Consider the following 12,221-nt stretch of genomic DNA (forward strand, 5'->3'; position numbering starts at 1 on the left):
CCCAGATTCATTCTTTGGATGAAAAATTGATGGTTTTTGTACTGTAGCTGGTAGCTCCCACGGAGCAAGTGGCTCCAAAGTGCGGCAGGGGCTCTTGCAGCTGCTGAGTGACATTCAGTGTTGGGTCCAGATGTTGCTTGTTTGGGAATCCTGAGCAGCAGTATTGGGAGGCCGCCTGCTGAGAGGTGCAGCCGCTGCCTTTTGCAGGACCGTGTTGGAGTCAGGACCACGTGGGGGTCTGGCTGGGCCGGGGCTGTGGCACATGGGGATGCTGACCCCTGCCCCTCGGCAGGAATGCAGATGGCTCTGAGCCCCATGATGCCGCACTGGGTGGGGGCCAGCCAGGAGGCTGTGGTGGCTGAGGGGCCTGCTCCCCAGGTTGCTACCCGGACCCCACAAGCTGGCCTTTTAGGCACGGGGCATCAGTGGCAGAACCCTGCTGGATGGGGACACTGGGGGCTGTTTCCTGTAAACAAGCAGGAGGTTCAGGGAGGCTTTCCATACTGAGGCTGGTGCAGGGTGCAAACAGGTCCACAGGGACAGTGTTTTGCAGGGGGCCTGGAATGATTGACCACAGCCCTGTGGGGGGTGTGGCTTCAGGGTCAGCCCTTCCTACCCTCGATGCCTGGCTTGGCCACCTCTGAGTCCAGGAGTCGCACCAGCTGAGGGCCCCTCCTCCCACATCCTGTCTTGCCGCCACACCCCTCACTCTCACATCCACATGAAGGGCCAGAAGACACCCGGCCTGTGGTTCTGGGGCCTGACTGCAGAGTCCATCACCTTGATGAGTAGGCCGGATGCCGTCCTGCCCCAGCGGGTGTGCGATGCACCATGGGGTGCAGCTGGACGTCCTTCAGCCACACTGACCTGCCGAGGAAGGGGCCTCACGCTGGGTCTCCGGCCACGTGCCCACACACCACTCCTGGCAGCGGTGGCCCCTTAAAGTTGGGAGCCCTGACGGTGCAGGTTGGGCTGAGCCTGGGGGGCGGGCCTTGTCCTTGGAACCCAGAGGTGGCCAGGTCAAATGTCACCTGGACCCCACAGTGGGGGGGGCTGTGAGGGAGGGCTGGGGTCCAGCCTTGTGCCCTGTGGGGTTCTACACACAGACCCCTGGCCATCAGTGCAGAGCCACGGGAAGGGGACTGGAGCACCCTGGGAGCAGAGGATTGCTTGCCCACAGGACCCCAGGTTTGCCTGAGAGGAAATCAGTTTCCTTTTGATGGCAAATGTAAGATCTTTCTGTCAGTGGGAGAGGGGCCTAGAGAGCAAGATGGAGCGTTCAGAAAACGCAGGAAGTTGCGTGGTTGGGAGTGTAGACTCTTGTGCACACATCCACATGTGTGCACAAACCATATAGGGACACGCATGTATACGCATGCACACACAGCACCATAGCTGCCTGGGAAGCCCTGAGCCCCCTTTCCCCCAGGCAAGGAGGGGACATTTTGGAGGCTTGGGGAGGGTGAGCCTGTCCTGGGGAGGGGAATGGAGAGCCTGCCTCTCCCTCTGCCCCCTCCCACAATGCAGCAGGGAGGGGGGAAGCTGGCCCAGCGGAGGTGTGGAATTTCCCCACGCTTCTCCAGGGGAGGGGGATTTCCACAGTGGGCCTGGCATTTCCACCCTCCTCCCTTGCTGTCTGGAGGGCAATTCAGGAAGCAGTTTGGAGACTCAGGTTCATTTTTGATAGATAATCCTGTCACACAGCCACAAGTTAAAAGTTATAAAAGGAACACCTTGACGTCTCCAGCCTCCACCCCCCTCCCCAGAGGCAGTGTTGCATGGAAGAAAAGCAGATGACCGTGTGCACACATCTGTATGTGTGTATGTGCAGGTGTGTGTGTGCGCATGCTGGTGGGTGTATGTGAGTGTGCGTGTAAGCATGGCGTCTGTGCGTGTGTGCGTGTATGTGCAGGTGTGTGGTGCGTGTGTGTGTGTATGGGGGTTTTTTGGTGCATGTGTGTGTGCACGATGCGTGCCTGCGTGTTTGTGGATATGGATGTCCATGTACGTGCATGTGTGAATGATATGAGTGTGTGTGGCAGGTGTGCACGTGTGCATACATGCATGTGTGCGCACGTGTGTTCTCCCCCTAAAACACCGGTGGTGAGGTGCACACTCTGCCCTTTGCCTTGGCTGGAGCGCCCCCTCCGCACGAGGCTGGAGCCTTCTGTGGTATGGACGAGGTCGTCCTCCAGCCTCACTGCAGCAAAAACCCGAAGCCCAGTGTGTGCGGGCTGGCCAGGTGGGGGCGCCTGGGATGGAGTCCTGAAGGCCCACCTCATGACCTGGGACTCTGAGGCCAGAGTTTGGGGCCAGCGGGGGCAGGTGGGCCATCAGAACAGCTGCAGAAGGGGCCTGGGAGTTCATCTGCAGGAGCAGCCACACGTGTGCACACATTCTGGCATGTGGAGTGCAGCCACAGTGACACGTGTACACATGCCCACCCACGCCTGTTGTGTGGACACTGGCCACGCAACTGGACCTCATCTCCACTGGCCGCCGTATCATCCCAGCTTGCCCTGCTCACTCGGGTGGCACCATACCCTGGGCCCGCCCCAATCTCCACCCTGCTGCCATGTCTGCCCCACAGTGCCTGCCCCACCATGGTGCCCACCCCAAAGTGCCTGGGGACGGCTGGCCAGACCGTGGGGGCTCTGCTCCAGCCATTCTCCTGACCCAGCTCGCTGCCTCAGTTTACGCAGTGGTCCATGCATCCCTTTATTGAGAGGCTGAGGATTGGCACCAAAGTAGCTGAGGCAAGGTCAGATTCCTGAGGCCCCCTCCCCCGCCCAGGCAGGGTGAGTCGGTGCGAGGAAAGACTGAGCCATGTGGAGAGGGTGCTAGGCAGGGAGCTCTGGCCTCTGTGGGTGGCCTGGCCACACGGTGGGAGGGAGGAGGCAGGCAGGACTGACCCTGAGGACCTGGCCTGGCCCTGTCCTTGCAATGTCCCGTGATCTTCATGCTGGGGAGGGATGACTGGCTGTGCCGAGCCTGAGGTAGGTGGCCGCCAGGAGTGGTGGGCAGAGGGGCTGGGGTGCAGTCAGGAGAAAATCTCCAGTCTTTACTGGGGACCCCAGGCTTCCACTTCCTCCTGCTCCTCCCCCGCCATCCCGCCCCTCCCCCGCAGTGCTTATAGTCACATCCTGCAAGAACAGCCCCAGACTCTGAGGAGACTGAGGATGTGTGCGGGGACGCAGCTGGCGGTGCCCTGCATGGCCCTCCTGCTCCTGGCACTGGCACTCAGCTGTGCGGCCACACTCAACTGCAAGGGGCCCACCTACCCCAGCGGCAGCAGGTGCTGCCATGAGTGCCAGCCTGGTGAGGGCCTGGGTCATGGGGCCGAGAGGGGGCTGGGGCGGGGTGCGGATGGGAAGGGGGCCCGGAAGGAGGACCAGGAGTGGGGACTGGGGAGGGGGCTGGGAATGAAGGCAGACAGGTGGGGGGCGGCGTAGGCATGAGGACTGTAGGGGGCCGCATGGGGTCTCTCTTAGCACCTGGCACTGGGGGATGGAGCAGCCAGGGCCCGGCCAGGGTGACCGGTCTGCAGGCAGAGGGGCTCCAAGCTGATGCCGCCCACCCCTCTTCCCCTACAGGTTATGGAATGGAGAGTCGCTGCGACCACTCCCGTGATACCGTGTGCCAGCTGTGCAAGCCCGGTTACTACAATGAGGCTTTCAACTACGAGGCCTGCAGGCCGTGCACACAGTGCAATGAGAGTGAGCGCCACTGCTGCCCAGCCCGGGTTACAGGCCTGGACCCCGCTGCCATCACCCTTCCGCCCCACCCCCCCACTCAGCAATGGGAGACCACAACCACCTTCGACTGTCACATGTGGCTGCATACAGTCCCACACAGCCACAGAAACAAACCCCCAAACCACAGTGGGCTGCTCCTTGGGGTCCCACCACAAGGGGAATTGGGGAGTGGGGCATGTGCTGGCCACGTGGGCTTCACCTAAGTCTGAGCTGGCTTGTTGGGGAGGGCCCCTGAAGGAGGAGCCGCAGGGCCCTGCAGAGGGCAAACAAGTAGGCCTCTGACACCCCTCAGAAATGCTCCTGGCTGGAACCAGGCCACGGGGCACCTCCTAGGGGAGTGAGGGCTGAGGTCCCTGCCCTTGGTGCTTACGATGTGTGGAAGCCCAGGGAAGGCAAACCCCGACCCCTCCCTGGTCCTGGACCCTCCCCTGACCGCTCCTTACCCCTAATCCCTTACCCCCCTCCCCACACCTACCCCTGCCCCTACTGTTCTCCCTGCCCAGGAAGTGGGAGTGAGCCCGTGCAGAGCTGCACGTCCACAAGGGACACAGTCTGCCACTGCAGGCCAGGCACCCAGCCCCAGGGCGGCTACAAGCCAGGAGTTGGTGAGTGGTGGGGCCTCAGCCTGGGTATCAGTGAGTCCGGCCCCACACCACACCTGGGACCCCTTCAGGCCTCAGAGAGGTGAAGGGTGGGCTGTGGCGAGGGAGGGCTGGGCCCAAGCACTGCCACTGCCTGGGTAGGGCTGGGGTTGAGTCTGTCCTGTCTCTCCCCTGCAGACTGCGCCCCCTGCCCACCAGGACACTTCTCCCCAGGCCACAACCAGCTTTGTAAGCCCTGGACCGAGTAAGTGGCAGATGCGGGGCCGAAGGGCCCAGGGGCCTGGGGGGCTGGGGTAAGGGGAGGGCTGGGGACTTGGGGGCTTGGGGACCCAGGGGCCTGGATGGTGTGTGAGCCCCTCCCTATGGGCTGGAGTGGGATATGTGATCAGGCCCAGGTTCTGGCAGAGAAGCTGTGTGTGTGTGTATGTGAGTGTGTGTGGGTAAATGTGTGAGCGTGAGTATGGTTGTGTATGTGTGTGAGCAAGTGTATGTGTACACATGAGTGTGTATCTGTGTGCGTATGTGTGTGTGTAAGCGTGTGCATGACCATCCACAGCTGGGGCCCTGGACTCCACAGGGCTGACATTCTAGAGGGAGGCAGGCAGGACAAAGGGCAGGGGGCTCAGGAATGCACAGGCCCAGTGGAGCCGCATAGGTGTGGGTAGAACAAGCCAGTGTGGGGAGCCGTGTGATGGGTAGACTGGGGGACATGGAGGAGGCCCCTGCAGGATCGCAGGGAGCTGGGGAAGCCCCTCCAGGATGGGGCAGATGTTTCAGGGGTCAGGCCAGGGCTGTCTGCGGCAGCAAGTGATTCCGGGGCCTGGGCAGGGTCCTCGCCCGTTCTCCTCCACTGCCTTTGGTCTGGGGCTGTGATGCAGGTAACAGTGTGGATGCTGCTCAGAGGCTGATCCAGGGCGGGCCGTACCCTCATCCCAGTCAGACCCAGTGTGGTCCCCTCCATTGTAGTCCGACCTAGTGCAGACCTCCCCATCACAGCCCAACCCAGGGTGGACCACCCTCCCCCTCCCCATTGCAGTCCTGGCTCTAGGCCCACCTGGGTGGGGAGTCAAGTCTCCTCTGATCAGGCTTCCCCACAGCTGCACCTCCACCGGGAAGCGCACCCTGCAGCCAGCCAGCAACAGCTCAGATGCAGTCTGTGAGGACAGGAGCCCCCTGGCTACCACGCTACCCTGGAGCACTCAGTACCCCCCACCCCTGTCCACCTCTGCCCAGCCCACTACTGCCCAGCCCGGGGCCTCACAGAAGCCTCCTGAAGCTCCAACAGGACCCCCCAGGGGTAAGGAGCCTGGCCTTACCCCAAGCAGGTGGGGAGGTGGGGATGGGGTCTCCCTGTCCCCATGGACCCCATCTTAGCCGGCCCTGTCCCTCACAGGCCCTGCGCTGGCTGCCATCCTGGGCCTGAGCCTGGGCCTGGGCCTGCTGAGCGCCTTGGCCGCTGTGCTTGTCCTAGTCCTGCACCGCCAGGCCTGGAGGCCTCCACCCACCGCCGTGAAGCCCCCTGGTGAGTGCCTGCCTGGCCTAGCCCAGACTCTCCTACAGGGGGAAGACCCACCCATCTCCTACCTGCCCTGTCTTCCTTCCCAGGGAGCAACAGCTTCCGGACCCCCATCCAAGAGGAGCACGCTGACGAACACTCTGTCCTGGCCAAGGTCTGAGTGGAGCCAGCACCCCCTTCCCAGGCTGCACCCTGAAGGTTCTGGCCAGACCAAGCCGTCCCCACTGCTCCCAGAACTCCTGTGTCCCCTCTGCGCCGTTTTAGGTGCTTCTGGGCAGGCCCCCGGGCTCCAGTACGTATGTCGTGCATACTCCTGCCCAGGGCCAACCCCAATAAAGACTTTACACCTATGGGTCTCCTGTGGACACCAAGGGCTGAAGGCGCACACCCACTGGGGGGATGAGGGTGGGGGCATGCATGCAAGGGGGAGGTGGGGGTACACGCACCCATGGGGAGGTAGGGGGATGGGGGTGCATACTCACTGGGGAGCGGGGAGCACATACCCACAGAGGGGTAGGGGGATGGGGGCATGCACCCAAGGGGGAAGAGGGGCACACACACCTATGGGGGAGAGGGGAGGATGTGCAGCCATGGAGGAGGTACGGGGGCACGGGGGAGTGCACACCCACTGGGGAGTGGGATGCACACACCTTCAGGGGGAAAGGGGGTAGAGGGGCATGTATCCACTGAGGGACAGGGGTCTTGTATCGGTGGAGGGGATGGGAAATGGGAGGATGCACACCGATGGGGAGGGGATGGGAAATGGGAGGATGCACACTGATGGGGAGGGGATGGAGGTGGGGGCACACACCCATTGGGGGGCTAGAGGGCTGGGGGCAACACATCCACGGGCAAGACGGAGCCATGGCCATCTCTGGCTGGGGAGGGATCTGGGCCAAGGCACAGTGGGGCAGTGGGACACTCAGTCACCCAAAGGGCCCCATCCTCCCCATTCTCTGGGAGTGGGATGTCCTGGGGTTTGTGGGGGACAGGGGGTGACTAAAAAGTCCAAAATAAGTGTTCTCAGAAAAAGCAGACCTGCGGTTTGTTGAATGAGTACCAAGAAAAGTCTGACTTGGTCTGCAGCACCACACTGTGCAAAAGGAGGGCCCAGGCTGTGGGTAGCAGGAGCAGCCGCCCAAGGGGATATTGGACCACTGGCCACCTTGGGTCCCTGCTCACCCTTCTGAGGGGTGACACGGGTATTGACCCCCCATGCAGACCCCACGCAGCTGGCAGGGTCGTGACCAGGGCCCCAGCTTAGGATGAATGGGTGAGGGAGGAGGGGTGGGTGTGCCGCAGGCCCTCCTGAGCCCCCCACCTGGCCTGGTGCCCCTGCAGGCAAGGTGGCGATGGCACAGTCACGCAGAGAGCTAGTGGTCCCTGACAAGGCCACCATTGTGCACCCTGGGCACCTGCTGTCCCGTCCCTGGGTGCGTACCCGGCAGAGGAGCATGAGTGAACAGAATATCTTTACAACTTTATGCCATGTAGTCCAAGGCTGGGAACACAAACGCCCATCAGCAGTAGGACGACCTATAAACTGTAGCACGTTCAGACAGGAAGATGCCTGGCCCGAAAAGAGCATAGCTCCTGCAACAACGCCCCTGCAGACAGCACTTGGGCTGCACAGGTGCTGTGTGTGGAAATGTGCTAGCCATCTGTGCCCTCTCCTATGTGCAGGCCACACCTGGGAGAAAGCTCACAGGTACGGGACAAGTGGCCGGGCATTAGGGAAACTCAAGCATTTGCTCACAAAGCGAGAGATGAAAGATTCACGAAAGCTTTACTAAAAATGGAGTCACATAAGAGGTAGAAGAAGATAATAGATACTACGTGTGTGTTTCTGAGTCAGGGTGAGAGGATTCTCACTTCCCACCAGGTCAGGGGTCCAGATGACTGAGTCTGCTAAGGCCAGCCCACACAACTTCCTGGAAGATAATGAGCTGCTCACAAGGCATTGGGAAGCACAGATTAGCAGATAAAAGTCATCCCCAATCCCACCATCCAGTTACAGACACTCCACTCATTCACTCAGACACCGTGTGCTGAGCAGGCACCCAGGTACACAGCACATAGAGCAATCAGGTACACAGGATACACAGGTATGCAGAGCACTCAGGTACACAGGATACTGAGGGTACACAGGGCACTCAGGGTACACATACACAGAGCATTCAGGACCACAAGGTACTTGGTACACATACACAGGGTATACAGGTACACAGAGCACTCAGAATACACATACACAGGGCATTCAGATACTACAGGGAACTCAGGTACACAGGGTACTCAGGGTACATAGCACACAGGGCACTCAGGTACCTGGGGTACACATACACAGGGTACCAGGGTGCACAAGGCTCTCAGTACACATACACAGTTTACTCGGGTACACAGGGCACACAGGCACACAGGGTATACATACACTGGGTACTTGGGTACACAGGGTACTTCAGTACACAGGGTACTTAGGTACACAGCACTCAGGGTGCACAGCACACCAGGCATACAGGTGCAGTGTAGTGAATTGCTTTAATATGTTCCTTCTAACCAGGGTCTTGTAACTTCCACAAAATGAATGATTGGGTGGGACTATGCAAATAAGGTGCTTGTGGCCCACAAAGGGGATTGGGCAGTTTTGCTAATGCAAATACAGTGCATGGAACCCTTGCAGGGGTGGGACCATGCAAATAAGGTCCTTGTAGGGAGTTGGTCAGTTTTACCATCCCTCTAGGCTTAAAGGGAGCCAATCCTAGAGATTGGAGGGGGACATCACTACCATTGCGAAGGTTAATATGTGTCAAGTTGATTAGGCTATTATTCTCAGTGGTTTGGCAGTCATTGGACTGATTGCTTTTCCATAGTGAAATATAATGTAATCCCATCCATGATGTGATCTGAAGTGATCAGCCAATCAGTTGTAAGGGAGTTTCTTCAGGGGTGTGGCCTGCATTCAATACGTATAGACGTTCTGGCAACGCTCACCAGCTTGCTCTGGATCCTGCATCCGACTTGTCATCCTCTGACCTCCAGTTCTTGGGATGTGAGCCAGTAGCCTGTTCCTGATCTACAGATCTTGTGATTCACCATCTCCTACAACCCCGTGAGCCAGCAGCCTTCTGCCTTACCTGCCGATTTTGGGTTCACCAGTCCCTGCAACCATGTGAGTCAGGAGAAGCCTCCAGCTGACTCACAGATTTGGGACTTGTCAGCTCCCACAACTGCATGAGCCATTTCCTTGAGATAAATTTCTCTCTATATATTTGTATACACTTCACTGGTTTTGCTCATCTAGAGAATCCAGCCTAAGACATTTGGTACTGAGAGTGGTTCTAGAGAAACAAAACTGAGCTTTCTGAATTGGTTCTAAAGTCTAGCTAGCCTTAGAGGCACTGATGACTCTGTCTCCAGTGTAAAGAGGGCACTACTAATCCCCGGTGTGAGGTGACAATAGAAACATACAAAATATCACCACCAATGCGTCAAATATTTGTGAGAGACAAGGCTCTGAGTGATTGCATACTTGATACTTTTCTACAATTTTGTCAAATGAGAAGTATAAGGAAACTGGTTGTTTGGTCCGGCTTTTGCTAGACAAAGTGGTGAAAGAAAGAGATGAGCTCAGGGCTTCAGAGTCACAACTCAAGTGCCACATAAAAGATCTGAAAGTTGCCAATTGTGCCCTGAAAGAAAGCCCTATTTCTTGTAGTAACACAGCTGATACCGCCGAAAACCAAACCCAGAGTCTTATCATAAGAGTGGCTGAATTACAACACCAGTTGAATTCCCAACATTGAAGGGTGTCTGGAGTTAAAATGAGGGCACTGATTGGGAAGAAATGGGATCCTGAAACTTGGGATGGGGACAGATAGGTAAATAATCAGGAAGCTGGGGATATTGAGCCCCTAAATTCTGTTGAATCACTCCTGCCAACAGAACCAGCCCTCTTACTACCGTCTGAAAAGATTACTCCATCTTTGTCTGCTAAGCCACCATCCCCAGTAAAACTATTATCCCTTCCACCTCCATCTGATAAGATCAACCCAGCTGTGTTTGAAGAGCCTCTGCAATATGTCCTGGGACAGCATCTGGGGCATTACCTGGGGTATTGCCTGAGGCAGATGCTTACAAGACATTGGTGAATGTCCCCAGAACCCACCCTCACCACTAATTTTTGCTTCTAGACCTACAACTAGACTTAAGTCCCAGCAAGCCCCAAGAGGCGAAGTACGAAGTGTGACCCACTTGAAAGAGCTGCTTGATTTTTCTAATATATACAGAAACCTGGGAAATATGTGTGCAAATGGCTATTAAGGGTGTGGGATAATGGTGCAAGGAACATAAAGTTGGATCAGTCTGAGTTTATTGATATGGGCCACTAAGCACTGGTTGTTCATTCAGTGTTTTCAATCAAGAGGCTGGAAAAGGATCTAATAGTTTATTGGTTGGTTCACTGAAGCATGAATTAAGTTCAAGTGCCAGACCTATTTTGGTATACTGTAGAAGGAATCCAAAGGCTTAGGAAAATTGGCATATTAGAGTGGATTTATCAGGTTGGACACACAGACCCATTCATGGAGTGCCCAGAGGACACACCTTTCATCACAATGGTGAAGAACAAATTGGTGAAGGGAGCCCCAGTTTCCTTGATGACTACTGAGATTGCTATTTTGTGTAAGTCATATTTGACAGTGGGAACTGCCCTAACTGAGTTAAGACACCTAACTACAATGGGGCTGATTGGACCCTGTGGTGGTAGGGGCCAAGTGGCAGCTCTTCATCACCAGTGACAAGGTGGACATTGTTACCATTATGGACAGCAGAGTCAAAGCACTAATCAGAATATTCTGACTCATATGGACTTATGGCATTGGCTACTTAGTCGTGGTGTCCCTAGGAGTGAAATAAATAGGAAATCTACTAAATACTTACTTGAGCTGTACAAGCAGAAGAATTTTAAGTCAACTGAATGGCAGTCTAACTTTAATCACCAGAATGCAGTCACGGCCCCTCAGTCAATTCCCGGACTTGAGCCAGTTTACAGACCCACAACTTCTTGAATGAAGGGGAGACTTGGTCCTTTTGATGAACGACCCCACTATACTGCCGAAAATTAGGGGGATAGTTCTTCTAATCTTTCACCCAGCCTTCCCCAAAGGGATGTATGGCCTTTTGGAGAGTGACTGTTAATTGGGGAAAAGGAAATAATCAGACTTTTGGGGGATTATTGGACACTGGCTCTAAACTGACACTGACTCCAGGAGATCCAACATGTCACTGTGGCCCACCAATCAGTATGGGAGCATATGGAGGTCAGGTTATTAATGGAGTCTTAGCTCAGGTTCATCTCACAGTGGGTCCAGTGGGTCCCCAAACCCATCCTGTAGTGATTTCCCCAGTTCCAGAATGCGTAATTGGAATCGACATACTCAGCAACTGGCAGAACCCCCACATTGGATCCCTGACATGTGGAATAAGGGCTATTATGGTAGCAAAGGCCAAGGGGAAACTATTAGAACTGCCCCTGCAAGACGTCACACATTGATGACAGTATGCTGAGTGGATCTAGTAAGGAAGAAGTGTCAATGACTCGACTTACTGGTAAAACATTTTCATGCTAAAGGGTGGGAAGTTAATCCAACAAAAATTTAGGTGCTTTCCACCTCAGTGAAATTTCTAGGGGTCCAGTGGTATGGGGCATGTTGAGATATTCCTTCTAAAATGAAGGAAAAGTCATTGCATCTGGCCCTTCCCACAACTAAAAAGGAGGCACAGTACCTAGTGGGTCTTTTTGGATTTTGGAGGCAACATCTCCCTCATTTGGGTGTGCTACTCCAGCCTATTTATCAAATGACTCAAAAAGCTTCTAGTTTTGAGTGGGGCCCCGAACAAGAGAAGGCACTGCAACAGGTAAGGCTGCCATGCAACCTGCTCTGCCACTTGAGCCATATGATCTGGCTGATCCAATGGTGGTTGAAGTGTCAGTGATACATTTGCCCAGTGCAATGCATTGTTTGATTTCTTGACTGCTGCTTCCATGGGTGTTGATTGTGGATCCCAGTAAAATGAAATCCTTGACAATTTCAATCTTTTCTCCCTCTATCCTGATGTTGCTTATTGGTCCAGTTGCGAGGATTTTTCTTTTCTTTTCTTTTCTTTTTATTGCTGTAGTTTAAATGAGGTTTACATTTCAAGTTAGTCACCCATACAAAATTTTATACATATGATGTTATGTGACCCTAATTGCTCACCCCATTCTGCGTCAGCACACTCCTCCTTTCTACCCCTGATTCCCCATGTCCATTCACCCAGCTCCTAACGCTCTCTGCCTTCCCATCTCACCTC

The 12,221-nt window shown here is 55.8% G+C and overlaps 1 protein-coding gene across 1 annotated transcript; it reads left to right on the plus strand.

Moving 5' to 3' along the window:
* Positions 1 to 3,179: 3,179 nt before the first annotated feature.
* Positions 3,180 to 6,033, plus strand: TNFRSF4 (TNF receptor superfamily member 4). Its single transcript, XM_004384349.1, has 7 exons — positions 3,180 to 3,318; positions 3,594 to 3,716; positions 4,259 to 4,360; positions 4,535 to 4,601; positions 5,455 to 5,654; positions 5,751 to 5,879; positions 5,963 to 6,033. Exons 1-7 carry the CDS (start codon positions 3,180 to 3,182, stop codon positions 6,031 to 6,033), a joined length of 831 nt encoding a protein of 276 aa, XP_004384406.1.
* Positions 6,034 to 12,221: the final 6,188 nt, after the last annotated feature.

This window comes from Trichechus manatus, unplaced genomic scaffold (genome assembly GCF_000243295.1).
Source record: "Trichechus manatus latirostris isolate Lorelei unplaced genomic scaffold, TriManLat1.0 scaffold00122, whole genome shotgun sequence".
NCBI classification, from domain to species: domain Eukaryota; kingdom Metazoa; phylum Chordata; class Mammalia; order Sirenia; family Trichechidae; genus Trichechus; species Trichechus manatus.